Source organism: Natator depressus, chromosome 14 (genome assembly GCF_965152275.1).
Source record: "Natator depressus isolate rNatDep1 chromosome 14, rNatDep2.hap1, whole genome shotgun sequence".
NCBI classification, from domain to species: Eukaryota; Metazoa; Chordata; order Testudines; family Cheloniidae; genus Natator; species Natator depressus.
In genome coordinates, this window is record NC_134247.1 from 44,127,871 (window position 1) to 44,155,351 (window position 27,481).

Consider the following 27,481-nt stretch of genomic DNA (forward strand, 5'->3'; position numbering starts at 1 on the left):
CCAACGCTCCGCCCACCCCCTGCAACAGCCACTCAGCGCCGCCCAACGCTCTGCCCGCGCCCTGCAACAGCCACTCAGCAACGCTCAACGCTCTGCCCCGCCCCCCGTCACCGCACCGCCCCTGCTAACGCGGCTCCGCCCCTCTCACTCGCAGCCCGCGTGGCCAGCGCCGCGCGGGGCGCGGGCGGTCGGAGGGACTCCGGACTCCGCAGCCGGGCGGTGAGTTCCCGGGGCCCTTCCCCGCCGCGGGGCGCCGGGCTGCAGCGGAAGTGAATCCAGACGTGTCGGAGCCGCCGGCCGCTGGGGAAACCCCGCTCCGCACGGAGCGAAGCCGCAATCTGGCCTCCACCCCGGTTACTCCGGCGGGGAAGTCCCCGGGCGCCGGGCTGCCTATCCTCTCCGGGGCGGTCCGTCGCCCGTTGCCTGCTCCCCCGGCTCTGCAATCCAGGCTCCAAACGGCTTGAAACAGGGCGCCGCACCCGGCTGCCCCAGGCGTCCTCTGCTCCTCCAGCAGCCCGGGACTCCTCAGGCATAAATCTGGGTTCCTGGCCGGAATTCACTCCCCGCCCTCCGCTCTTAGGACGCTGGGCGACCCTGTCTGCGGGGCAGGCGAGGCTAATGGCCTGGCCTCCCTGAATCCCCTCTTCTCGCCCCTCTTCCCTCCCCCTCCCTGTCAGTCCCGGCAGAGCTCGCCCCTGCGGAAGCCGGAGCAGGGACACCCACGGCTCGTGCTTTATGACCCAGCCCGGAGAGCTGGGTGAACGCAGCGCCGAAGCGGAGAGTGTTAACCCCGAGGCAGGCTGTGAAGCGCAGGCTCCCCACAGGGATGTTGGTTGGCCCGTTGCACAGACCTGTATGGGATGATCAGAGGGTTTGCGGCTTATGCTGTTGAATATGAACCGATCGATGTGCAGTATTTTGGGAGGGGGCGGCTGGCTACTGGGCATTTGTTAGGAGCATTTAATAGCTGTCTGGGAGGACCAGAAATTAGTTCTTGGGGTTACTGGAATGTGACTATTGCAGTGATCTGTGGTGAGTGTTGGATCCAAACACCTCCTGGTGCAGGGCTCCTTCCAGAGCAGGTGACAGTATATAGGGCATAGGAGAGGAATTGGGGGAAGCAAACGCAGTCAGAGGCTCCCAGAAATGAAAGGCTTCTTTTGATGCCATCAGAGTGCCCCTTTCTTTCCAGTAGCTTGGAGAAGGGCCCAGCTGGGCTGGCAGATTTAGTTCTGGGGCCTGCGCATCAGATTTCAAATGTTCTGTAGCTAATACATATGTCATAAATATAAAGGGAAGGGTAAACACCTTTAAAATCCCTCCTGGACAGAGGAAAAACCATTTCACCTGTAAAGGGTTAAGAAGCTAGGATAACCTCACTGGCACCTGACCAAAATGACCAATGAAGAGAGCAGATACTTTCAAAGCTGGAGGGGGGAGAAACAAAGGGTCTGGGTCTGTCTCTGTGATGCTTTTGCCAGGAACAGAAAAGGAATGGAGTCTTAGAACTTAGTAAGTAATCTAGCTAGATATGCGTTAGATTCTGTTTTGTTGAAATGGCTGATAAAATAAGCTGTTCTGAATGGAATGTATATTCCCATTTTTGTGTCTTTTTGTAACTTAAGGTTTTGCCTAGAGGGATTCTCTATGTTTTGAATCTGATTACCCTGTAAGGTATTTACCATCCTGATTTTACAGAGGTGATTCTTGTACTTTTTCTTAAATTAAAATTCTTCTTTTAAGAACCTGATTGCTTTTTCATTGTTCTTAAGATCCAAGTGTTTAGGTCTGTGTTCACCGATGCAAATTGGTGAGGATTTTTATCAAGCCTTCCCCAGGAAAGGGGGTGTAGGGTTTGGGAGGAATTTGGGGGCAAAGACGTTTCCAAATGGGCTCTTTCCCTGTTATATATTTGTTAGACGCTTGATGGTGGCAGCAATAAAGTCCAAGGGCAAAAGGTAAAATAGTTCGTACCTTGGGGAAGTTTTAACCTAAGCTGGTAAAAATAAGCTTAGGGGGTTTTCAAGCAGGTCCCCACATCTGTACCCTAGAGTTCAGAGTGGGGAAGGAACCTTGACAACATAATTTTACTATTGCCCGTCGCAACTGCTCCTGAGAGTTCCTCTAAGGCAGTAGAGAAAATAGCCACAGCAGGCTGTGTGTTATCACTGATGACTTTAAATGCTCAGATACACAAAGGGTATGTGCCAGCTTTTATAGGGACGCAAGTGGCTCTGCAGGGAAATGTGTTGTGCTGAGCACGCTCTGCTTTAGTCTCGGCTTCCTCACTTCCTAAAAATGAAAAGTCACTTGTATAAAAAAGCATATTACGATTGCACCTAGAGACCCTCACTGAGATCTGGTCCCTATTGTGCCGGGCGCTGCATAGACACACAGCAAGAGAGTCCCTGTCCCCAAGAACTTAGCATCTAAGCCCTTGCCTAAACTTGGGGGGGGGGGGTGAACAGCTGTTGTGCTTCAAACCCTGATAGAATGTAGTGTAGAAAGTGTTGAATACTACTTTAAAGGTGCTAACAGGACACAGTCAAGACTCGTGGGGAACCTTGGGTCTAGACGAGGCCTAAATAGAGGATGGGAGGGTAAACGGGCACAGAGAAGGGGAAGGGACTTGCCCAGGGTCACCCAGCAGGTCAGTGGCACATCTAGGAATTGAACCCTGACCCCAGTCTAGTGCCCTTTCCACTAGACCATGGTGCCTCACTACTACCATGCAGTGATGTGCGATCACACCACCTGGGAAGGTTTAAAAATCAGCTGCTGTTGAGTCCCTGCAGCACAGAGAGGGATGCAAACAAATTGGGCAAGGTGGAAAACTTTCTCCTGATGTGCAGAACTCAAGACTCTTAACTTTCTCATTTTCAGTGGTAGCATCTAAACCCCCTGTGGCTGCTCCGCGCATCACTGCTCATACTGCACCCTCTACAAGGACCTGGGGCCCGGTCAGCTGGGTCGGGTTCCAAGTTAAATGTTACTGTTTCCCAGCAGTCCAAGCAAAGTGGAGCTGCAGCCAGAGCCACTGCTCTTCCCTCAGTGCCTCCTTGGCTGGGATCGACGGTGAGCAGGACGCAGTGAGAGAAACACACAGATGCTTCTGTCATCACAACAGCCTGGGCCTGGCAACGACTGGCAGGGCTGGAATCAGGCTGGGCTCAGTCCATGTGGCTGGGAGGTCAGAGTGAGTGAGACTCACCTGCCTGCCCTTAAAGTCCTAGATGGGTGATTTCCCCCTCCGTAGGGTCAGGCCAGCTGAGTCTGCTCTTATCCTTGATGCCCACAAGACGTGGGGAAGGGGGTATCCCACTGAGGAGCAGTCCCCTCCAGTCCAGCTCGAGCCTGTGTAAAAGGTGGCAGGCTAGCAACACACTGCAGGGAGAAACGGAGGCCACTGCTAAGTAGGCCACTGTGGGGCAAGGGGAGGAAAAAGGCGAAGCAGCCCGAGCGAGAAGACAGCCCCCCTTGGTGGTGGTAGAATGGCTCCAAAAGAAGGGGGAAGGGGACTCACTGGCTGCCTGCAGAGTCCCGGTTCCTCCATTGTCCCGCGCACCGGCCCCGGAGCCCCGTGAAGGCTGCAGTGCAGGGCGCCCATCCCAGCGGGTGGCGCCGTGCAGCCCGGAGCAACAGCTGGATGGTACGGGAGGGGCCCCGGATCCCCCGCCCCGGGCTGTGCTGGCCACGCGGGCTGCTAATGACGGGGGGAAGAAGCCGCGTCACCGGGAGCAGGCGCTGAGCGGTTCCAGGGGGCGGAGCAGCCAGGAAGACACTGGGAAGAACATTGAGAAGAAGCGTCACGTGGCTGGGAGCGAGGCTCATTTCTCCCCATCGCCGCGACCTAGGGCCCGGCCCCACACGTGCCGCCTGCCCGGAGTCCACGGGACGCTCGGGTATGAGGCGCCGCCGGGGCACCCGGAGAAACGGAAGGGCCATGTGGGGGGAGAGAGGTACCCCGACGTTATGGCTGGGGCGGAGCCAACCTGTGGGCTTCGATCGTCTCCACTACACCTGGACGTGCGCGTGCTATGCAAATCAGCTACCTCCCGCCTATGTTCTGTTGTTAAATAGGAGCATCACCATTCCCCTCCGGCGCCGGCCAGGCCACTGCAGCCCTTGCGGGTACCGAGGGACTCTGCTTCCCCCCAGCTGGGTGCCTGTCACGGGCGGGTGGGACCCGTAGCAGATCAGGCCTCTGAAGCCCTTGCGGGCAGAGGGGCCGGTGCGGGTTAAGGGGGTTTAATCATCATGGCACCGCCTCTGGCAGGGGGTTGGGCTGCTGGGCAGGGAACAAGAAACTTAAATCACCCCCACCTCTGACTTGTCCTGCTTGGTCCTGTCTCGGCTTCCAGATTGGCTGGAGAGTCCGGAGCAAGGCGGGAGGAGGAGGGGGAGCAGGGCCAGGACCCTGGCCCCAGCTTTGCTGCTGCTGAATTGGATCCAGTCAGACTGAGGGGAGCGGACCCCAGCCCAGTGTCTGTAGCCTGAGTGTTGCTGAGAGAGACAATGGGGCAAGGAACAAGTTCCAGTGAGAGTGAAAAACCACTGAAGGCTCTTAATGAGAGAAGATACAGGAAGATCAAAGGAGATCCAGGTAATGGGGCGTCACTGCCTGGAAACAGGCTGGAGAGAGACACTGATGCTGCCCCACATGGGGCCATGTTCTTAGTGGCAGCAGCCAGTGCCCAGCAACCCCCCATCTGTGGGCAGCAGGGACTGGATCTCCCCTGGGGGCTGGCCGGGCACCGATCCCTGGCTCACAGCTGCTGTCTGGTGCACACAGCCATCGCCGTGGGGCTGTGCGGGTGGCAGACTGACCCATCTCTGCCTGGTTCATTCTCCTCCCCTTCTGCTGTGTATGGCCAGTGTGAGACCCCAGTGTGCAGGGACAGGCGCACTCGGCAGTGTGGGCCCAGCCGGCGCTCCGCAGGGGGCGGCGGGGGGGGGGCAGCTTGAGCTCCTGCCACCAGTACATGTTGGTCCTTGTCTCTGTGCCCCTGAGTTCACCAGGCCTGGTGACAGCCTGGCTGGGGGTGCCCAGGGAGGGCACGGGGCTGAGGGGAAGGAGAGACTGTTCTGCCAGCCCCAGCCTGCCTGACCCTCCGGGCTCCTCTCCTAGAGCGTCTGAGGGAAGGAGTGACTGGCTGACAGTAACAAGGGAATTCGGGGTTGGGTGGGAAAATAAAAATTCCAGGTCCTTAGATGCACAGGGGCAGTGCCTTGACATAAGTGTGGTATCAGGGGACCGCAATGTGGTAGGCACTGAGATCGTGTCAGTGCTGAGTAGGGGTGAGTCAGGCATCTCTGAGACCAGCAAGTCTTTAGAGTGAGTGGACTTTCCATCATTAGAAGTCTCCGTTTCAGTTCATGGTTCTTCCTAGCCCTCGATTTTCGTTACGGGCAGGAAGTACACTTTTGAGGCACATGTGACTCTTCGAGGCAGCAAATGCGGTGGGAATGTCCATAGTGGATTGGAATTGCCTCTCCTGGCAGGAGAGGCAATGTTTAAACCCAGGAAAGCGGGGCACATTTCCCATCTGGCTTTCAGAAGAACTAAGCAAGGACAGGATGGTGGCTATTCTAACAACATGATAGAGAAATGTTTTTGTGGAAGAAAAGAAAAAAGCGGAGTATAAACAACAACTAACAGAATATTTATGAATTAAACGTTAATAATTTGAATAGAAAGGAGAATACAGATGAGATCATCTCACGTCGGACGCTGCTGAGGTACTGTCTGTGGGCAAGGCAAGGCGGCTGAGAAGGAACTGAGGCTGTCCGCCCATGCAGTGCTAGATCGCCCTGAGATGGGGGAGCACGTGGGCCAAATGGACACTGCTACCTACAACCTCCAATCTGAGGCGCAGGGGCCCGACTACACCGAGAGTGGAGCGCCGACAGACGCTACTCACAGAACATGGCTCTTCCATCAACTCTATCTAGGTCCAGTTCTACACTCTGAACTATGCAGTGCATTGTGTCCTGCAGCCTCGGAGTCCATAAAACCCCAATTAAATGACCACTTTCACCAGTGTGCGGCGGGGTGGGGAAGAGACAGAGGAGGTACGGCAGAACATAACGAAAGTCCAGGTTAAGAGACAGCAGCTGGGCAAACCCTGCCTAATTCTTCTCAAAGGCAATTAAAGCAGCAAAAGACTTTTCTTTCTTTCTTTTTTTTTTATTGCTTATCTATGATACAAAAGGACAGTTGCACTTCAGCTCAGCCCTAATAAATGGGCAGTGGTATGCTGAGGGAAGCCACTCCACATAGAAGAAGTTATAATGATCTCTTCAAGTGAGGTTGTTTGCCTACATTGTGAAACACAGTAACAGAATCTAGAGTTCGGCGTAGATCACTGGACACGCCTGGATGTCTGAATTGCAACCCCAAGTCAGGCTCAGGGCCAGTGTTTTCTGGAAATTGCTGCTCTTACCATAGTTTTTTCCAAAACCATGTTTCATTTCCAGAATCGCTGATCAGAGGGGACGGGGGTGGTGGCGGTGGTCTCGTGCACCCGCCCCACCTCCCTGATTTCTGCCAGGAGACACCTGACTCCTCCCCAGGGTGCAGGACAGAGGCTGAGGGCTGGCTAATGTTGAGACTTGTGTGAGGAGGGAAGAAGTTGGTGGCAAGCTTGGGCTCGGCCACACCACTGGGGAGCTTCCCCTGGGCAGGCAGGGCACTTGGCAGCTGGGCGTCTGACTCCCTCACCGTGCTGCAGAGCGGATGGTGCTCGCACCTGCTCTTGGCAGTGTCTACAGTGCTTCTCCCCCGCTCACCTCCCTGCACACAGCTGGCTCCTGCCCTCAGCGCCCAGCATCTGTCCCCCCACTTCCCCTGCACAGCTGGCTCTAGCCCTTCTCCCCAGTACACAGCTGGCTCTAGATTCCCAGCTCACATCTCGCTCCTGTGCACAGCTGGACCTTGCCCCAGCTGGCTGCAGACTCTGTGCAGTTCCCTCTCAGCTAGAGCCTCTCCCTGACCCTCTGATTCCTTCTGATTTTCCACCTTGTGCTTTGGCCGTTCACTACCAATACCTAAAATGGTTAAGCCTGAGGACAAATTAAAGAATTTGGCAAAGATGTGCTCCATATGGATGGAGGGAAATTATTTTGTACAGTTTGCAGCAAAGTTCTTGACCATCTTAAAAAGGACCACATGAAAGGTCCACATTATGTTATAGCAACAGAAAAAGAAAATGAAGGGCAAAGAGTGGTGATGCAACAAAGCATGAGCTCACAATTACTGGTGTACTTGCACGACAAAATGAAAATCAGAAATAAAGGGAACAGATAGTACTAAGACTGGGTGGAGGCTTGTGTGACCCAGGGTGCCTAGGGCAGCCCTCACTGGAAATGCTAAGGTCAGGCAGGTTGCAAAAAGGAGAGCAGATACTCCCAAGACTGGTGGTGGTTAACACTGAAGTTAAACTCCCCAAGCAGTTACAAACTGTGTTTCTGGTTCCCACAGTATCAAGAAGCAAAGAAGAAATCACACAGCCCCCTGATTGCATTGCAGTTCTTTGGCTCCCAATCAGCAGCTAAGTCCAGTACAGTGAGAAGTTACTTTAAAACTCTGCTCACATATACAAAATGTTCTTCTGACCCCAAAGGGTCAGCTATGTCACCAGCTCAGTATAGGTCTGGATCTTACCCAAAATACCACGCTGACAGCCAATGCTTTATAATAAACCTTTAAGTTTAGATGCTAAAGAAAAAATAAAGAGAATTTGTTAAATGGTAAAGCAGTCACATACATATATATCGTTTGTATACACACAGTCATATACATATGAAGACTTAAGTTTGAATCACTTTCGACATTACCAACAGAAGGGTATAAACACTGCCTCTGATCTGTTGGCAACACTTCAGTACGAAGGACAGAACGCACTGGACTGGACAATGTCAAACATCAAGTTTTTTAAAGCTGTGGAGAGAAACTGCAGGGGTACTTAAAAACAGACAGCATATAGATTTTTTTGCAATGTCAGAATCCTCGATCCCAAGCAAGTTCATGGACTCCCACAACTGTAGTGACTATGAACAGAGAATTCTGCGGCCGAGTTCTGTATCGGAGGGTGAATGGGCAGTTTACTCGAACATTGTAAATGATCTTCCTAGTACCAGCCTTCTTGGCAACAAGGACACACTGTTGACTCGTATCCAGCTTCTTGTCCACTGTAACTCCAGGTCTTTTTCTGTAGAACTGCTGCCTAGCCACTCCGTCTCTAGTCTGTAGCAGTGCATGGGATTCTTCTGCACCTGTCCTTGTTGAACCTCATCAGACTTCTGGCCCAATCCTCTAAGCCCTGGTCTACACTAGGACTTAGGTCGAATTTAGCAGCGTTAAATCGATGTAAACCTGCACCCGTCCACACGACGAAGCACTTTATTTCGACTTAAAGGGCTCTTAAAGTCGATTTCCTTACTCCACCCCTGACAAGTGGATTAGCGCTTAAATCGGCCTTGCCGGGTCGAATTTGGGGTACTGTGGACACAATTCGACGGTATTGGCCTCCGGGACTATCCCAGAGTGCTCCATTGTGACCGCTCTGGACAGCATTCTCAACTCAGATGCACTGGCCAGGTAGACAGGAAAAGAACCGCGAACTTTTGAATCTCATTTCCTGTTCGGCCAGTGTGGCAAGCTGCAGGTGACCGTGCAGAGCTCATCAGCAGAGGTGACCATGCAGAGCTCATCAGCAGATTGTCTGCTGCTGCTTTCACGGAGGGAGGGAGGGAATGGGGGCCTGATAAGTACCCAGAACCACCCGTGACAATGTTTTAGCCCCATGAGGCATTGGATTCTCAACCCAGAATTCCAATGGGCAGCGGAGACTGCGGGAACTGTGGGATAGCCACCCACAGTGCAACGCTCTGGAAGTCGACGCTAGCCTCGGTACTGTGGAAGCACTCCGCCGAGTTAATGCACTTAGAGCATTTTCTGTGGGGACACAAACACTCAACTATATAAAACCGATTTCTAAAAAACCGACTTCTATAAATTCGACCTAATTTCGTAGTGTAGACATACCCTAATTTGTCTACATCCCTACTAGTCCCCCTCCATTGCATGTTCCTTTTCCTTTGTATATGCATCAACTTTGCTACAGATCCAGTTCCTCAGAGAATAGCACCTTGAAGAGCTCACGAAGACATCGCTTACATACGCACAGTCCCCTTCTGCTCTTACTTCAAACCTGTAATGTAAGCCATGGAGCTAGTCAGGAGCTGACCGTTTCCCCCTCCACCTGCATCTGTCACGGTCAAGGTGGTGTTCCACACATTTGGATGGTGAAGCAGAGCTGCAGCGCTCACAGGTTCTCAGGGTTTCCCCTTTCTGCACCAGCAACAGGATTCACCCCAAAACTCCCGCCTGGCAGCCAAGGATCAGAACAGGAGGAAACATCTCAGGCAATCATTAGGCACAGCAAGCCGAAAAAGGGAGCCGAGTGGGGCAGCTCTCGGCTGCTCAGCAAACCAGAATTTTTCCATGGCACGGCCATAGTCAGCTGTCTTTAGGCATTTTTTTTTTAACCCTTTATGACTGATGCAAACTTTAAAAATATGAACAGGGTGTAGCCAATGTAGCAACCTCTGCCTGAATCTGTGGACCATGGAAACTGAAGTGTACCCCGACAGTGAGGTATCTCTTGAGCACCTTCAAATTAAAAGTGACCCAGGCCCAGATCCTTTGAGGATCTGGGCTTGAGTTAGACATAGGCGCTGACTCCATGGGTGCTCCAGGGCTGCAGCACCCATGGGGGATAAAATAGTGGGTGCTGAGCACCCCCTGGCAGCCCCCCTCTCAGCTCCCCCCACCCAGCACCACCCATCAGCCAGTGGGCCCCATGTATCAGTGCCTCCCCCCTCCCTCCCCATGCCTCCCGCCCACTGTGATCAGCTATTTTAAGGGCGTGCAGGAGGCTCTGGGAGGGAGGGGGAAAGAGCGAGCACGTAGCATGCTCGGGAGAGGGGCGAGTGTGGAGTGGGGCTGGGGCCTTGGGGGAAGGGGTGGAGTGGGGGCAGGGCTTGGGGCAGAGCCGGGGATTGAGCACCCCCTGGCACTTTAGAAAGTCCGTGCCTGTTTCACTGCAAATGTGCATCCACTGGGACGCTACCCCCCAGAGGTTTTAACTCCTACCGAGACAGCAGGCTGGAGAAAGGGAATTGGGAGCCCAGATCAAGGCCAGAGACACACACTCCTCCTTCCACCGTACTGTGCAGCACAGAAAAGTTAGGCCCTATTTTAACACCAGTTTTAAGATTAAAAGCTCTAATGGGGTAAGCTGTGGATCCGTCCAAGCTAACATTTCAGTCGCTCGTGATTTACCCCTGGGAAAGCGAAAAGACAGAAATGGACTCACAGCTGCTGGTTGAATATGGTTCCGTTCACCCACTTCCAGGGCTGGCTTGATTCTCTTCTGAGCCCAATCTAGTGCTCAACGAGGCCTGCATAGTTCATCATGAAATCCTGAACAAGAGGACAGTGTGTATTAGATTGTGCCGTGCGGCTCAGTTCCTGCCCCACAGGGCTTTGTACAGCAGGGAATCTCAGTTGTCTAGCTAAGGGCTTGTCTCCACGTAGGAGTTGCAGAGCTTGAGCTACACCCGTATAGTCACGGCATGACAATCCCCATGAGTCTGGCTGCACGTACGTTGGTACAAAAGTGACTGTTTAGGTACAGGAAGAGATCTAAGCTACCCTGCTCCAAGGCACCTTTATACTGGTATAACTATATCTCCACTCGGACTTAGATCAGTATAACTACCCTGGCAAGAAGCCAAAAGGCGCACCCTTAAAAGAAGTTAACGCTTCTAGTATAGACTAGGCCTCAGCTTGTGTCTCATTTTTGGGTGGGATTCCCCCTTTGTACTCTGGGATCAGGGGAATCCATACTGCATGTATACCCCCAGAGAGAACGGTTTTCCTCTCTTCTGCCCCCTCCTGCCTTCCTGGAATATCCCAGAGGCTCCTTATCTCCCCGGCTCCTCTCCGCAATAGCAGCTACTGCCCACAGCTCCCCTTCCAGCTCAGTCACACCTGCGCTTTGCTGCCGCTTCCCCCCTCCCCCAGCTTCCTTTGGGTCTCTCGGTGGAGGATGGGAGAGACTCAGCCACCAACTCCAATCACCCTGGCTGATTGCCAAGAAAACCCAAACCATAAAGCTGCCATCTCCAGTCAGAAGCTGAGGGTTCAAAAGGTCCATACTGATCACAGAGGCACACTGAAGCCAGGGCAGGGACTTAGCTTCCAGAATCTCACTCATTCTCACCTCCAATCCTGAGAAACATCAAAGGTCCTACTCACACTCCAGGGATGGGGCTCTGCCCACATTCCAACTGTCTGTCTGTCATGCCAAGCCCAGTCCATTGCAGTTAGAAAGAATCTGCAGGAGTCTCACCTTTTCCTCCTGGGTGTCAATCACAGCCAGGGAAGCATTGAACCAAGAGCAGAAGTGCTGGCTAGAATCCCAGTTCTTTTCTTCCTTTGAGAAATAGTAGCATTTCCCTCGGTATCCGACCCACCCCTCCGGGCAGCAGGGGACAAAAGGGGGGCCCGGAGAGGGGACAAAAGGTGGGCCTGGAGAGGGGACAGCAAAGATGGCTCGAGCATCCAAAAATCTTGTGAATAGGAGCACTGAAAATGAAAGAACACAAGGTTAAGAGACTGGTGACGCATATACCTGCTCTCCGAGAAGAGCAAACAGGAATAATCTCATCAGATCCACATTTCAGGCTTCTTAAGCCTCTGGAAGCTGCTCAGAGGATGGGAGGGAGCCAGGTTGTTAGAAACTGAACCAGTTATGAGGGGCCACCACGCCTCGGTTTGTTGGTGTGGAGTGTTGGGCTGAATTCAGTGAGGATGCAGACAGACAGGATTTCCATGCATCAGCACAAAATGCAGAATTCAGAGCTTGGCCCAAATTCAGGGAGCTGCAGAACTGTCAAAGGACCAGCAGGAGAATACAGAAAAGCTCGATTTTGTTCTGATCAGCTAGGACACAGACTGCTTCACTGGGCTGGCTGATTCCCTCTTCCTGCTCTTTGCTTTGCTCTCCTGGAGAGGCATGTTGAGACCAAAGTGTGAATATCCATTTCAGGAGATAAAACACTGAAATTGATAGTGGTGGACCCAGGAGAGAGGAGGACACCAGCCCTGCTGGGCCTGATAATGCTACTAAAAAGAGAAGGGCGCTCGTATAGAACTAGAAGCAGACTTTGAGGGCTGGCAGCCACTCTGACTGGGTCTGCCTCCCCGACCTCTGTCAATAGAGCAGGAATATTTCCATTGGATCAAATAATTAAACAATGTGTAAACACTTAGAGGATAACAGAGTAATGAGGAAAACCCTACATGGATTTGCCAAGAACAAATCATACCAAACCATCCTCATTTCCTTTTTTGACAGGGATACTGGCCTAGTAACAAACTGAACTTGTTTAGAGGGGAAGTAAAGGCAGTTATAACAATATACAAAGAGGAAATTGAGAGTGAATATTGTAGGAATTGTAGAAAATTGATAAGGGAAACCAAGGAATACAAGGAGAAATCTGTGGGCAGCAGAGTTTAGGAGAATAAGGAGGAGTTTTTAAAAAATATATTAGGAACAAAAAGAATCCTGACCATGGACCTGTCCGTTACTAGATGAAAATGGTAGGATTATCAATAATAATGCAGAAAAGGCAGAACTGTTCAATAAATATTTCTGTTCTGTATTTGAGGTATAAACAGATGATATAATCCCATCATATATGGTGATAATCTTTCCATTCCACTAGAATCTCTGGAAGATGTTAAACAGAAGCTACTAAAGAGGTAAGGTGGGTGAGGTAATTGCTTTTATTGGAACAACTCCTGTTGGGGAGAGAGACAAGCTTTCAAGCCACACAGAGCTCTTCTTCAGGTCTGGGAAAGGTTCTCCCGGCCTCGGAGCACAAAACAGACTTTTAGCATAAGTAGTTGGCACACATTGTAAGGGACCATTCAAGGTAGAGTGGGGATGTTGAAATCATGGTCCCAGTCACCTCTGTGTGACTCATTTTAGTCCCATGGGGCACTGCAAAACCTTCACAAAACTCCCTGTGCTATATGGTGCTGAGTTTCACAGAGGGATAGGTACCCAGAGTGCACTGCTCTCTGCATCGATGCAAGCGCTGCTAGTGAGGACGTGCACTGCCACCAAGGAGCATAGCGTGGACACGCAAACACGAGGTAATCACTGGGGCAGCTGTATGCTGACCTAATTTAGGTCAGCACAATGCTATAGTGTAGACATGCCCTGAGAAGGAAGTGAAGTAACTTTCACCCAGGGACATGAAATGGCCACAAGGTGGCACCAGAACTCTAGCAATAGGAAAGGGCCTATTCAACTGAGTGGCCAGGAATGTTGTCTGTAGGTAAGAGGTGAATCAAGTTACTTTTCTTTCCCATAACCCAGCAAACAGAACCATACATGCTAGAAGTTTAACCAGTTCAGTGCCATCAGAGAGGAGCAGTAGGATCACCATAACTAACATCCAGTGCAGTGGATGGATAGCCAGAGGCAGGTTTATTAGGGTCACGCTGGGTAAGAACGGCTAAACCATCTTAAACCCCACATCAGTTAGCAGTTTCCCCCACAATAATCCCTCCTGCTTGCTCTCCGCCTGGAAGGGATTGTTTCCTGAGATGATCTTTTCTGGGGTGGGAAGTTTTTGAGTCAGACCCCGCCCCCCCCCCCCCCCCCCCCGCCCCAGAGATTTTTGAGCATATCTCCTTTTCTGCACCAGGGTAACTCAGTAGCTGCACCCATGTGGCTGGTGCTCAGTCAGGAACAGACACTAAGTCTGGAAGATTTAGGAAACCAGGCCATTGTTATCAAAGAAAGAGCATGCTCAGCACATACACAAGGCATGTATTACTCTGGGGATTTAACTGTGCAGTGCAGGAGTAGTCAATAGGTGGACCGGGGGTCAAAGCCAGACCGCTAGGTGCTTTTGAACGGACCCTGAAATCTTCTTTATTTACTTATTACTATTGTTATATTTCATTATTATTTTCTCTGGAGTCTGGACCTTGGCTACACCTTGACCAAGAAATGTGGACCTTGACTAAAAATAATTGACCACCCCGGTTTAGTGCATACTACCACGTGCACGTATACTGTGGAACTGAGTAGGGAAGTCAGTGATTAGGACTCATCACCACGATCTAAATGTCTGTGTCTAGCTGAGGTGTGAATCTACCCCACACCAGTCTGCTGCGGTCTGACTGTCTATGGGCACCCTACTGACACACATTAAGTCCCCAACTTGCCGTGAACTAAACATTCCTGTACACAGCCCCCTAAAATAGTTTTTGACACATGCTCAGCATATATTTGTGCAACTCGTTTCAGGAGCGACTGCAGCTGAGAGTTTAATAATTACAAGTTTCATACCCTGTACAAAGCACTGAATATTAAGACTCTACAGACCCGTGAGAGAGGCTGCCAGACCTCCTAGGTCCCTCCAAAGACTCCTAGAATGGAAGAGGTACATCAAGGAGCCTTTCTGTTCTGGGAACCTCTCTGCACCTCGAGGTGAAGAACTTCAGAGATCACAGATCTCCCCTCACCTTACACTGTGTGAGTCAATGGGATTCAGGGGCCGTCTATGGCAGGTCAATTTCCAAGGATGTAATAATGGTGCTGAATGAGTCTCTGTGGAACCATGGGTGGCTCATTTTGGTCGCTGCAGTGAATTGCATCAAGCCCCTCTCTGTCTGCACCTCTTCAGCTGCACTGATGCCATTACACTGACACAAAGGATGCAGACTAGCTTGGACTCAACCCACGCTCCTAGCTGCTAAACTCTCATTGGGTCCAGTAATCAGATCCCAGGGGAACAGATAAATCCCACCCCTGACAATCTTACAGCACCTGCTTCTCCAGACTATTGGTACAGCAGGGTTCACATTCACCAGGAACAGCCACCCTCGGAACTAGCAGGTGCTGTCTGTGCAGACTGGGGGAGTCAACTCTGCGTAAGTCATAGAATCATAGAAATGTAGGACTGGAAGGGACCTCAATAGGTCACCTGAGACATGACCAAGTAAACATAGACCGTCCCTGACAGGTGTTTGTGCAACATGTTCTTAAAAACCTCCAACCATAGAGATTCCACAACCTCTCTAGGTAATTTGTTCCAGTGCTTAACTACACTTTACCAATAGCAAGTTTTTTGTAATATCTAATTTAAATTTCCCTTGCTGCAATTAAAGCCCACTACCTCTTGTCCTGTCCTCAGTGGTTAAGGAGAACAATTTATCACTCTCCTCTTTATAATAATCTTTCACATACCTGAAGACTTATGTTCCCCCTCAGACTTCTCTTCTCCAGACTAAGCAAACCCAATTTATTTCTATCTTTCCTCGCAGCTCATGTTTTCGAGACCTTTAATAATTTTTGTTGCTCTTCTCTGGACTCTCTCCAATCTAGCCCCATCTTTCCAAAGTGTGGTGCTCAGAACTAGACACAGTACTCCAGTTGAGGCTAATCAGCACGGAGTAAAACGGAAGAATTACTTCTCATGCTTTGCTTACAACACTCCTGCTAATACATCCCAAAATGTTGTTTGTTTTTTTTTGCAATAGTCTTACATTGTTGATTCATATTTAGTTGGTGATCCACTATAACCCCCAGATCCTCTTCTGCAGTACTCCTTCCTAGGCAGTCATTTCCCATTTTGTATTCATGCAACTGATTATTCCTTCCTAAGCGTAGGATTTTGCATTTTTTCTTATTGAACTTTGTCATATTTATTTCGAAACAGTTCTTCCAGATCATTTTGAATTCTGGTCCTGTCCTCCAAAGCACTTGCAACCCCTCCCAGCTTGGTACTGTCCATAAACTTTATAAGTATACTCTCTATGCCATTATCTAAATCATTGCTGAAGATATTGACTAGAACTGCACCTAAGACAGATCCCTGCAGAACCGCACTTGATACATCCTTTCAGCTTGAGTGTGACCCATTGATATCTACTCTCTGAGTATGGTTTTCCAACTAGTTGTGCACCCACTTTATAGTAGGTTAGTTTAGGCTGTATTTCCCTAGTTTGTCTATGGGAAGGTCATGTAAGACAGTATCAAAAGTTTTACTAAAGTCAAGATATACCACACCTACCACTTCCCTGCTATCCACAAGGCTTGTTACGCTGTCAAAGTATTAGGTTGGTTGATATGCTCTCTTCTTGACAAATCCATGTGGACTATTACTTATCACCTTATTATCTTCTGGCTATAAGCTTACAAATTGTTTATTTGCTCCATTATCTATCTGGGGATTGAAGTTAAACTGGGTTGTCCTTATTGCCCTTTTATACATTTCCCCTCTATATTCCCTCATCACTCCTTCGTCCCTGCTCCCACCCCAAACTCCAACCCTTCACCCAAGTCCAAAACATAGACACCTATCCAGGGGCTTTTGTCTCCTGCCCCTGTGAAACCTAGTTAAAAGCCCATCTCAGGAGGTTAGCCAGTCTGTATCCGAAGATATTCCCCCCCTTCCTTGATAGGGGGACCTCATCTCTGCTCTGCAGTCCTTCTCAGAACAGCATCCCATGGTTGAGGAAGCCAAAGTCCTCCTGGTGACACCATCCACTCAGCCATGCATTAACCCCCAGGATGTTTCTGTCTCTACCTCAGCCCACACCCTTCACTGGCAGGATCGAAGAGAACATCACCTGCATCCACCACTCCTTCACCCTCACTCCCAGAGCCCTGTCGTCGCTTCTGATCTGTTCAGGGTCAGACTCGCAGCACTATTAGTGCCCACGTGTATGAGCAGCATGGGGTAGTAGCAAGGGGGCCAAATGATCCTTGGCAACCCTTATGTAATGTCTCAGATACAGGCCCCCGGCAGGCAGTACAGCTCCTAGGATGCCAGGCAAGGCCTGCAGAAGGAAGTCTCCATCCCCATTAGGTAACTGACCACCACTCTTCATTTCCTCTTGGGAGTGATGGCCGGGATCCTCCCAGCCTTGGGGGTACAAGGCTTCTCCTCCTCCACCTTTCGGGGAGACTCATCACCAGGGCAGTATACTGGTTTTTCATCACTAAGGATGGTGGGTGGGGAGCAGGGGTGGAGCACTGCCTGCTGCCAGAAGTAGCCAGCAAGTGCAGTCCTCTCCTGCTGGATTGCTCCTCCACCTTGGAGGTCTTCATATGCATGTTTTCAATGAATTCCTCATGTGGATGGATGCGTCTCAGCCTAGCCACCTCCTCCTGCAGCTCTCCCACCTGCTTTCTGAGAGATTCTACCAGTAAGCACCTGTCACACCGGATGGTCCCCCCAGCCTGGCTTTCTGTGATGGGGAAATGCTGGCCACAGTCTCTGCAAATCCACACCAGGACCTGGACCAGGACCTGGGTAGAGGCATCCACGGTCAGATTCTCTTTCAAGACAAAGATACAGGTGGAGGAGCCAGGAGCAGTGTTGGCATTGGCTATGAGGCCCTACCGAACCATGCTAATTTTATTCCTACTACTGCCTCCAAACTCCCTCTCAAACTCCCCTGTTCACTAGCTCCCTTTGGTCGCTTAGGGTGTGTCTACACGGCAAGAAAAAACCCGCAGCTGGCCCAGGTGACCTGACTCAGGCTCATGGGGCTGAAAAACTGCTGTGCAGATGCTCAGTCTTGGATGGAGCCTGAGCTCAAACATCCACATGGCAATTTTTAGCCCTGCAGCCTGAGCCCCACGAGCCTGAGTCAGCAGAGACGGGCCAGCCACTGCCATAGTGCTGGACTTTTAGCACTCTGTAGACATAGCCTTAGCGTGTGGCTTTTAAGCCCTTCTCTCCTAGGTCAGCCCTGCCCCGTCTTAACACACAGGAAAAGAGTGATCACAAGGATGACCAAGCATGAAAGGACAGGAGGCTAGAGCCTTGCTAGTGGACACACATCTAGTAGGCCTCTGGCCCCCAGTCCCACACAGCCCCCAAACACACAATCCCCAAGAGAGCACGCTATAAACTGTAAGCAAGCCAAAAACAAAAACCAGACAGACAGACCAGCTCCCTTGAGGGAGGTGTCATTACTACATTCTACGGCTCACTTCAGTGACGCCGCAGCTTCTGCCATCCCGGGGATGCCAGAAGGCCAGGCCGGTACCTCAGGGCAACGTACTGCAGGCAGACGGCCCAGCTCATTGCTGCCCTGCACCTTCTCCTGTCAATCACCCGCAATCTGCACCAGTATCAGTGACTGTGCCTGGGGCCCGGCAATAGCGACTTGGACCCAAAGTGCTCAGAGATTTGCTGGCAGAACTAATGTCAGTTCCGACACAGAGAGCGCGCAGGTGCAGGGGTCTGGGAGGGAGCAGGAGGGGGGTCTTGGAGGAACATCCCCCAGGAATCCTCTGTCCCGGGGCAGAAGCCAGACAGGCCAGGAGGAGAGACTGACTGTGGTGGCTCCAGGGGGAATGGGATGTGCAGAGAGGGGGAAGGGAAGGTTGAGAACTCACCTGCCAGGACAATAGCAGGGATGAGACATAAGGACACAACTGCAAGGGCGACTGCGAGCACAACTGTATGTTTCTTGTAGTAGTTACATTTCTTGCAGTTACAACGAGGGTCTGAAACAGAAAGACCCGTCAGGCAGGGCCGCGAGGACACGTCTCCCCGACGGCACCAGGGCTGGACCTGCCCTAGAACATGCCCCGTTCTCTCGATTGCTCCTTCCGTCAGACGCTCTGGGAGAGGAGCCCGGAGGGTCAGGCAGGCTGGGGCTGGCAGAACAGCCCCTCCTTCCCCTCAGCCCAGTGCCCTCCCTGGGCACCCCCAGTCATGCTGTCATGGGGCCTGGTGAGCTCAGGGGCACAGAGACAAGGACCCCCATTTTCTGGTGGCAGGAGCTCAAACTCCCCCCTCCCGCCCCCTGCCAAGTGCTGGCTGGGCCCACACTGCCAAGTGCCCCTCTCCCCGCACACTGGGGTCTCACACTGGCCATACACAGCAGAAGGGGGGAGAACGAACCAGGCAGAGATGGACCAGGGCTGTCACAGGGGGTCTGACACACCCAGCCCAGGAGGGACCTGCACAGCCCCACGGCCACTGCTGTGTGCACCAGACAGCAGGTGTGAGCCAGGGATCGGTGCCCTGAGAGCCCCTGGGGCTGATCCAGTCCCTGCTGCCCACAGACGGGGGGTTGCTGGGCACTGGCTGCTGCCACTGAGAGCCTGGCCCCATGTTGGGCAGCCTCAGTGTCTCTCTCCAGCCTGTTCCCAGGCAGCCACGCCCCATTACCTGGCTCCCTGCCAGTCTCCAGGTGTCTACTGCCACCAATACGGGACCCCTGCTGCAGCGACTCTTTGCTTTCCATATTCCCGGCTGCTGGCTCCATTGTCTCGCTCAGCGACACCCAGGCTACAGGCGCTGCTGCAGGCGCTGGGCTGGGTCTGACTAGGTCCGATTCAGCAGCCGCCGAGCCGAGCCGGGGCGGGGGTCCTGGCCCTGGTCGCCCCCCTGCTCCGGACTCTCCAATCTGGAAGCCGAGACAGACCCAGCAAGACAGCTCAGAGGCGGCGGGGGGGGGGGGGGCGGGATTTGTGGTTTCTCGTTCCCTGCCCAGCAGCCCAACCCCCTGCCAGAGGCGGTGCCATGATGATTGAACCCCCTTAAACCCCATCAGCCCCTCCACCCCCCGGGGCTTCAGAGACCTGATCTGCCACGGCCCCGCCCACCCGTGACAGGCACCCACGGAACCTTCCAGGAAGAGGCGCGAGCAGAGACCCGTGAGGGGGGGTCACCGGCCAGCGCCAGAGGGAACCGCGATGCCCCGCCCCGAGGGGTTTCCCAACAGGACACAGAGGGCGGGGCAGGCGGGTCATTTGCATAGAGCGCTCCCGACCCGGGGCCCTAAGTGCGCATGTGCAGCATGTCTTGTTGTTTGCCACTAGGGGGCCTCGCGGGTCACGATCGAAACCGACAGGCTGGCTCCGCCCCTCCCTCGTCCCTTCGTTCTTCCCCGGGCGGCCGCGCCCCGGCGGCGCCTCTCACCCGAAAGTCCCGCGGGCTCCGGGCGGGCGGCACGTGCGCGGCCGGGCCGGGATCGCGGGGATCGGACGCGGGGAGCCACGAGCCTCACTCCGCGCGTTCTCCGGGCTCTGATCTGCCCAGCGACTCCGGGCTATTGCGGGCTCGCTGCGCCCCCTGCAGCCACAGCCACTCAGCGCCGCCCAACGCTCCGCCCCCTGCAACAGCCACTCAGCGCCGCGCAACGCTCCGCCCCCTGCAACAGCCACTCAGCGCCGCGCAACGCTCTGCCTCAGGAACCGCTCTGTCACTCCTCACCGCCCAACGCTCCGCCCCGCCCCCTGTCACCGCTCCGCCACTCAGCGCCGCCCAACGCTCTGCCCCGCCCCCTGGCACCGCTCCGCCACTCAGCGCCCCGCTCCTGGTAACGCGGCTCCGCCCCTCTGTCACTAGCAGCCCGCGTGGCCGGCGCAGCCCGGGGCCGTTCTCAGCTGGTGCTTCGGGGCGCGCAGCGCCGCAGCCTCCGCGGGGCCCTGGGGCCGGGGCGCGGGAGGCCGGAGGAGCCCGGGACTCCGCAGCCCGCCGGTGAGTCTCCCCGGCCGCGGGGCTCCGGGCTGCAGCGGTAGAAGGAGCCGCCGCCGGCCGGTCTCAAACCCCGTGCTGGGGGAGCCCGCCCGGGAGCAGCCCCCACACCCGCCCGAGGGAGGGCGCCCGTCCGTCCGTCCGGTGCGGGGCTGCAGCACCGAGCAGACCTCGGGCAATCGCGCTTGACTGATGGAAAGTCAGCGAGCGAAAGCTCCAGCCGAGCCCCCTCCCCGTGGCGGATTAGCCATGGGGCCAACGGGGCCCGGGGCTCTGGCCAATTTGGGGGGCCTGGAAAAATGGTCACCCGCGTGCCCTGAGCCTGCTCCCCGGCAGGGTGTGTCTAATGCCAGTGAATCCCCTCTGCCAGAGCCTGTTCCCAGTGATGTGCGTGCCCGCCATTCAACGCGGGTAGCTGGACTGGAGCTGAACACCTCATACAAATGTTAAGGATCGTTTAAAAAAACAAAAACAACTGAGAGAAAGTGGCTGAGCAAGGAGGGCAAAAGAAGTGTAAAATGCTAATGCCCTAGGCAAGGAACAAAGAGGAGGAAACTGGGTTTGTCTCTCTCAGCTGATACCTTTCCTGCAAATCCAAACCCCAGAAAAGAATTGTCCCTCCCTACTTATGCCTTAGAAGCAAAGGGCCAAATCTCTGACTGATGTAACTCGGCGGCACTCCAGTGACTTCAGTGGAGCTATATTGATTTACACCAGCTGAGGATCTGGCCAGCTGTGTTCATTCCAATGCACGCTGGTATTGAGCTTCCTTCATCCATCTCGTGGTAATTATCTTGGTTCTTGTGGACAAAACTGGAGGTGTCTGGGTTTTACAGAACCGTGTGGTGTCTGCAGGTCGGCTGATGGGCTGGGATACGCCAAGACGGGAGGAGAAGTGAGTGCAGCAGTATCAAGTTGTATTGGCAGAGCTTTGAGGCCCAATACTGGGATGGCAGGAGCCTTGCAGGTCAGGACAAAGTTGCTTTAGCAGAGCTGTGTACAAGAAGTTTGGGCTGTGGCTGGCTCCAGCTGATGCTCCTAGTTTCACTATGATCCCCCTGAATCCAAAAATCCAGCATAAATTTAAGTAATCATCATGTGAATCCCCAACTGGAGCAAGCTTGGAAAAACCACTCCGATGCAATGTCTTGATTTGTTGGGGAGGAACCATGGGAGAAACAGGGACAGGGCCATGAGAAAGGGATGGAATGGGGTGGGGCCGCAAGCCAAAGGGGGAGAACAGAGGTAGGACCACAGGCAGAAGGGGCAGGGAGGGGCCCCCCACTTGCTCTGGCCCAGGAGACCTTAATCCACCTCTGCCCCTTCCCTGCATACTGGTCCCTTCCTGTATGCTTCCACCCAACGTTGCCTGAGAGGTAACAGCTTTTACTGGACCAAACAATACCGACAAAAAACACCGTCACCCGTGGGCAAGCACTTGTCACACAGCGCTCACTCCAGGTCTGATCTTTCCACCCTGTCCTCAAAGGAAACCTGCCTGACACCTTCCAAAGCCGAGCCTGGCGCTTACATTCATAACTTTGCTGCACACTAAAAACCATGGACTGAACGGGCACTTTTATCCCAGGACTCTCGCTCTCCCTGGGCTTGCGAAGGCCCTTTCACGCCTCCACCTTCTCCCCAGTCCCAGGCAAGGGATCCCACTGCTCGCTCCTGCATGGCAGCAGCACAGAAGCCCTGGATTCAATCCCTCTCCTTCCCCTTCACTCTGGCATTGGGAACCGGGAAGGAGGAACTCACCTGGGCTCGAATTCAGTGCCAGTGGCCCATTTCCAGGGCTGGCCTGGGTCCTCCGGAGGCCGATCCAGTGATCAGGGAAACCCTCGTAGCACAGCATGAAAACCTGGGGGAAATAAGGAAAGCGGAGGGAGAGCAGGTATCCAACCCTGCTCACTGGTCCCTGTCGCACAAGACTCTGTGCCCGGGGAGTCTGTGCTCTCTCCCACCGCAGCAGGGCAGGGAGCCTCAAAGGGAAGGCTTAGCGTGAAAGGAGGCCTCACCCTCAGTGGGATACCCCCTTCCCCACTTCTCATGGTCATACAAGGATAAGAGCAGACTCAACTGGCCTGGTCCTACCAAGGGGGATTCACCCATCTAGGACTCTAAGGGCAGGCAGATGAGTCTCACTCACTCTGACCTCCCAGCCACATGGACTGAGCCCAGCCTGATTCCAGCCCTGCGAGTCATTGCCAGGCCCAGGCTGTTGTGATGACAGAAGCATCTGTGTGTTTCTCTCACTGCGCCCTGCTCACCGTCGATCCCAGCCAAGGAGGCACTGAGGGAAGAGCAGTGGCTCTGGCTGCAGCTCCAGTTTGCTTGGACTGCTGGGAAACAGTAACATTTATCTTGGAACCAGACCCAGCTGACTGGGCCCCAGGTCCTTGCAGAGGGTGCAGTATGAGCAGTGGTTCGCGGAGCAGCCAAAGGGAACTACTCCATATGAAGCCAGTCAGGACTCTGGGGAAGACTCCTCTCCATGAGCATACTGTCTCCAGGGCAAGAAGCTTACACTGCTTCGACCTTCCTGGGTCTGACCTCGGAGCATTCAGCATCCCCTTATCACACCGTGCGCTTCCCGCAGCGAGTCCGCACAGGTGCACTTTCTACACTACATGGTATGAGGGTTTTAAGCACAACAGCTGTTTTCCCCCCAAGTTTAGGCAAGGCCTTAGATGCTAAGTTCTTGGGGACAGGGACTCTCTCTTGCTGTGTGTCTGTGCAGCGCCTGGCACAATGGAGCCCTGATCTCAGTGAGAGTTTCTAGGTGCTACCGTAAAATGCTTTTTTATACAAGTGACTTTTCATTTTTAGGAAGTGAGGAAGCCGAGAGTAAAGGCAGAGTGTGCCCAGCACAACACATTTCCCTGCAGAGCCACTTGTGTCCCTATAAAAGCTGGCACACGCCCTTTGTGTATCTGGGCATTTAAAGTCATCAGTGATAACACACAGCCTGCTGTGGCTATTTTCTGTACTGCCTTAGAGGAGCTCTCAGGAGCAGTTGCAACCAGCAATGGTAAAATTATGAACATTTGAAATCTGATGTGCAGGCCCCAGAACAAAGTCTGCCAGCCCAGCTGGGCCCTTGTCCAAGCTACTGGAAAGAAAGGGGCGCTCTGATGGCATCAAAAGAAGCCTTTCATTTCTGGGAGCCTCTGACTGCGTTTGCTTCCCCAATTCCTCTCCTATGCCCTATATACTGTCACCTGCTCTGGAAGGAGCCCTGCACCAGTAGGTGTTTGGATCCAACACTCACCACAGATCACTGCAATAGTCACATTCCAGTAACCCCAACAACTAATTTCTGGTCCTCCCAGACAGCTATTAAATGCTCCTAACAAATGCCCAGTAGCCAACAGCCCCCTCCCAAAATACTGCACATCGATAGGTTCATATTCAACAGCATAAGCCACAAACCCTCTGATCATCCCATACAGGTCTGTGCAACAGGGGCCAACCAACATCCCTGTGGGGAGCCTGCACTTCACAGTCTGCCTCAGGGTTAAAACTCTCCGCTTTAGCGCTGCATTAACCCAGCTGTCCAGGTTGGATCATAAAGCACGAGCCGTTGGTGTCACTACTCTGGCTTTCACAGGTGTGAGCTCTGCCTGGGACTGATGCGGGAATGGGATGGGGATGGAAGAGGGGTGAGAATGTAGATTCAGAAAGTCCAGGCCATTAGCCTCACATGCTCTGCAGACAGGGTTACCCAGCTTCCTAAGAGCTGAGGGTGGGGACTAAATTCTGCCCAGTAACCCAGATTTATGACTAAGGAGTCCCACGTTACTATAAGGAGTAGAAGATGCCTGGGGGAGCCGGGTGTAGTGCCCTGTTTAAAGCCATTTGGAGCTTGGATTGCAGAGCCTAGTGAGACGGGGGAGCAGGAAATGTGTAACTGACAGCTTCAGAGAGAGGATGGGCAGCACAGAGCCTGGAGAACGGAGGGCTGGAACTTACCTGCTGGAGTAACTAGGGTGATGGGCAAGATTGCCAATTCACTCCATGTGTAGCTGTGTTTCCTGAACTGGAGTTTATGTTGATAACCTGAAAGAGAAAACCATTGATGCTTTTGAGGCTGCTCTAAAGGAGGAGCCTGGTGGCTGGGGGGGACTAGAGACAGGGTTAGTCTCCAGTGGGTGAGGGCAGCACTCAGGTAGTAACACAACTCATCTGCATGGTAACACTCAGGAAAGTTAAGGGGAATCAACTAACGCTGTGACATTAATGTGCATAACTTGGACTGCATTAATCCCCGGTGTGGATGCTCCAAAACTGAAGTAAAGGGGCTTTCGTTCATAACCTAATCCTCTTTAAGGGTAATTTGTGGATTGCTGTGACAATGCTACAAACAACAAAATATTTACATGCATAGATGTAGGGCTCTGCATGTGGACACCTTTCCACACGCCCACATCACTCACATATTTCAAAGTCTGTCCCTTAAAATGACCAGAAGAAGGAAAAAGTGAAATGAAAGAGGAAGACCAAAGGAGAGGCCTGGACCAGAATTTACAGAGGGAGTATGATCAGGGTGGATTGATTTAAATCACAGATTTTAATCATGATTTAAATCAGCAAGCGGGAAACCTTAATTAAAATCAATTATTTAAAACATGTTTTGCATTTGTACTTTTTAGTTATTTTCCTAAAGAGAGGTTGTTTCTCATTGTTTAGTAACCATTAAAACATGTTGATTTGTAACGAAATATTGCTTTTACACTACATTTGGTGCTTCTTTTTGCTAAGCAGGAGGACATGCTATATCTATACACATTTTTTTTAAGCATTTATATAGGTTAACTTAAGAATCTGAATAAATGTAATTTTTATATTTCATATTATGTTCAAAAATGGTGAATGGTGTAATTCTTACTTACCAGATAATTAGTTTTTATTTGTAAGTTGCATCAAGCTCTATTTGGATGGAAATTCAAATTCCATTAAAAATTAACAAAAACAGGTTTTTTCTTTAATTAAATAAACTACCTTAAATGGGCTGGATGCATCAGAAAAAGTTTATCAAAATATGTTTTGCATTTAAAACTAACTGATTTACTAATCATAGGAAGTATTATCTGTATCAATTGAACTGATTAGTTCTGGTCGCTGTGTCCTTCAAGACTTTAGAATGAGTAGATCTCACCCTATCACATCGAGTTTTCATTCATAGATTGGGAGAGGAAAACAAGTTTTCCTGCTTTTCCAGCTCCTAATAAGTTTCTTAACTTTGAAGGAACTAATCATTGGACTGAACTAGTTGAATAAACTGAAATGAGAAAAATTTTCTTTCTGCACCTGCGAAGAAGCTACTGTGCGCAAGAGTGAGTTTAGCCTTTCCCCAGTCTGACCAGGTGCTTTGCCAAGTGACTTCCACCACTTCAGTGGTTTGACTTTCTTTAAAACTTGGCAGCAGACCTGTACTGCTTATTTTCTGTATTTAATTAAAATGATGTTAATAGCTTAAAACATAGTTGTCAATTTCAGATTTAATTTTAATAGATTTATTTCTTTTTAAATAAATCTCCATTTAACTTAAATGAAAACAATCCGGTTTAATTATTTTTTTAATCATTGATTTTTATCCACCCTGGATAGGATACCTGCATTTACCAAAGCTGCCTGCTCCACACCTCTAACTTGTACCTGTGCTGTGCCCATAGAAGTCCACGTGGCCATCAGCCGGTCACCGAGGCATGGGGGAAGGTGTTAGCTCCAGCTGCCACTGAAACTGTGGCCTCATCTGGGTTAGCAGAGGCGACAGATAACGGTTGATAGTGGGGAGTGGCACAATTTTGACCCCACTCCCTGCAAAAAAAAAAAAAAAGAAATAAAAATATAAACCCAGCAGAAATCTGGGGGTCACACGCCCCCTCCCATGAGTCACCTCTGAGTGTCTGTCCCCAGCCTGCTCCTAGGCAGTGACGCGGGGGTTACCTGGCTCCCACAGTCTCTCTGGGTCTGCATGGCCACCGAGGGGCTGCTCCAGGGCAGGTCGTGGTCAGGGGCGCGCACTCCGAGCCGCATCTCTCCCCTCTCGGTGACGGACACAGCTGTGTCCTGCGGGCACTGGGCTGGGATCAGCGCCCCTCTCGCGGTCAGCGGTTTCTTCAAAGGCCCCAGTGTCCATCCCAGGCAGCTGCAGGGGATCCCAACCCCGGCTCCTCCAGCCTTGGCAGCTTCCCCTGGTGAGCTGATCTCCAGGGTTGTGGGGCGTTGTGGTCTCCTGCTGTTAATTAAAATGGCTTGCGAGAGCTACCCGAGAGCTATTACCAGTGGGGATGCAGGGAAATTACATAATCTCCACCCCGAAAACCATGCGATTTACAGACACCATCGGCCCAGCCCAGGGGGGAGCTCCGGTAAATACGTTCAACCCCCCCTGGAGTTTTCATAGCATGGGGGGGGGGTGTCAGGGAAATACTCTGTGAGCCTTTAAACCCTGCCCCAGCCCCCATCAGCAGGTCTCCTCCAGATCCCCTGTCAAAGAGTCAGCGCCTGACCCGGATCTCAGCGCTCCAGGGGTTTGTCACGCCCCGGTCCGCCTTGCAGCGGGGCTGGGGAAGCCGCCGCAGCCCGTGGGGTCAGTCAGGGATGGAGAATGTCCCCGCGGGGATGTCTGGTCCCAGGGGGCGCCCCGGGGAGCCGGGCAGAAGGAGCGCAGAGCAAAGCAGCCGCGCAAGAGCTCAGGGGTTACCCGCTCACGCCCCCTTAGTGCGGCAGCCTGTCCTGACAGCCCTTTACAAGTGATGGGGAGACACCCACCCAGCCTCCGCGCCGCTCCCCGGCCTCTGCTCAGCTCCTCCCCGCCCTGTGACTCTGTTCCTCCTCCCCACGCTCGGATCCTCCTCGCCCTGGCCCTGCTCCGAGAGTC

At 52.6% G+C, this 27,481-nt stretch overlaps 1 protein-coding gene and 3 long non-coding RNA genes across 5 annotated transcripts; 1 reads left to right on the forward strand and 3 right to left on the reverse strand.

Annotated features, from left to right (window-relative positions):
- The first annotated feature begins 141 nt into the window (after nt 1-141).
- On the forward strand, nt 142-6,189 carry LOC141998671 (uncharacterized). 2 transcript variants are annotated; one of them, XR_012641881.1, is made up of 3 exons: nt 142-219; nt 4,362-4,603; nt 5,695-6,189. It is a non-coding gene; the product is annotated as an uncharacterized LOC141998671 (long non-coding RNA). The 2 variants fall into 2 exon arrangements; XR_012641880.1 differs by lacking the exon at nt 142-219 and adding an exon at nt 2,930-3,075.
- A 681-nt stretch (nt 6,190-6,870) lies between these two features.
- LOC141998667 (natural killer cells antigen CD94-like) lies at nt 6,871-20,229 on the reverse strand. The gene is made up of 6 exons (XM_074971557.1): nt 20,035-20,229; nt 19,282-19,519; nt 18,501-18,611; nt 11,418-11,653; nt 10,380-10,486; nt 6,871-9,212 (listed from the first exon to the last, which is right to left on the reverse strand). The coding sequence occupies exons 2-5, from the start codon at nt 19,376-19,378 to the stop codon at nt 10,448-10,450; spliced, it is 483 nt and encodes a 160-aa protein (XP_074827658.1). The 5' UTR covers nt 19,379-19,519; nt 20,035-20,229; the 3' UTR covers nt 6,871-9,212; nt 10,380-10,447.
- A 939-nt stretch (nt 20,230-21,168) lies between these two features.
- Nucleotides 21,169-24,587, reverse strand: LOC141998669 (uncharacterized). Its single transcript, XR_012641878.1, has 3 exons — nt 24,568-24,587; nt 22,354-22,456; nt 21,169-21,650 (listed from the first exon to the last, which is right to left on the reverse strand). It is a non-coding gene; the product is annotated as an uncharacterized LOC141998669 (long non-coding RNA).
- On the reverse strand, nt 24,586-27,381 carry LOC141998670 (uncharacterized). Its single transcript, XR_012641879.1, has 3 exons — nt 26,545-27,381; nt 26,254-26,415; nt 24,586-24,654 (listed from the first exon to the last, which is right to left on the reverse strand). It is a non-coding gene; the product is annotated as an uncharacterized LOC141998670 (long non-coding RNA).
- Between the last annotated feature and the right edge of the window lie 100 nt (nt 27,382-27,481).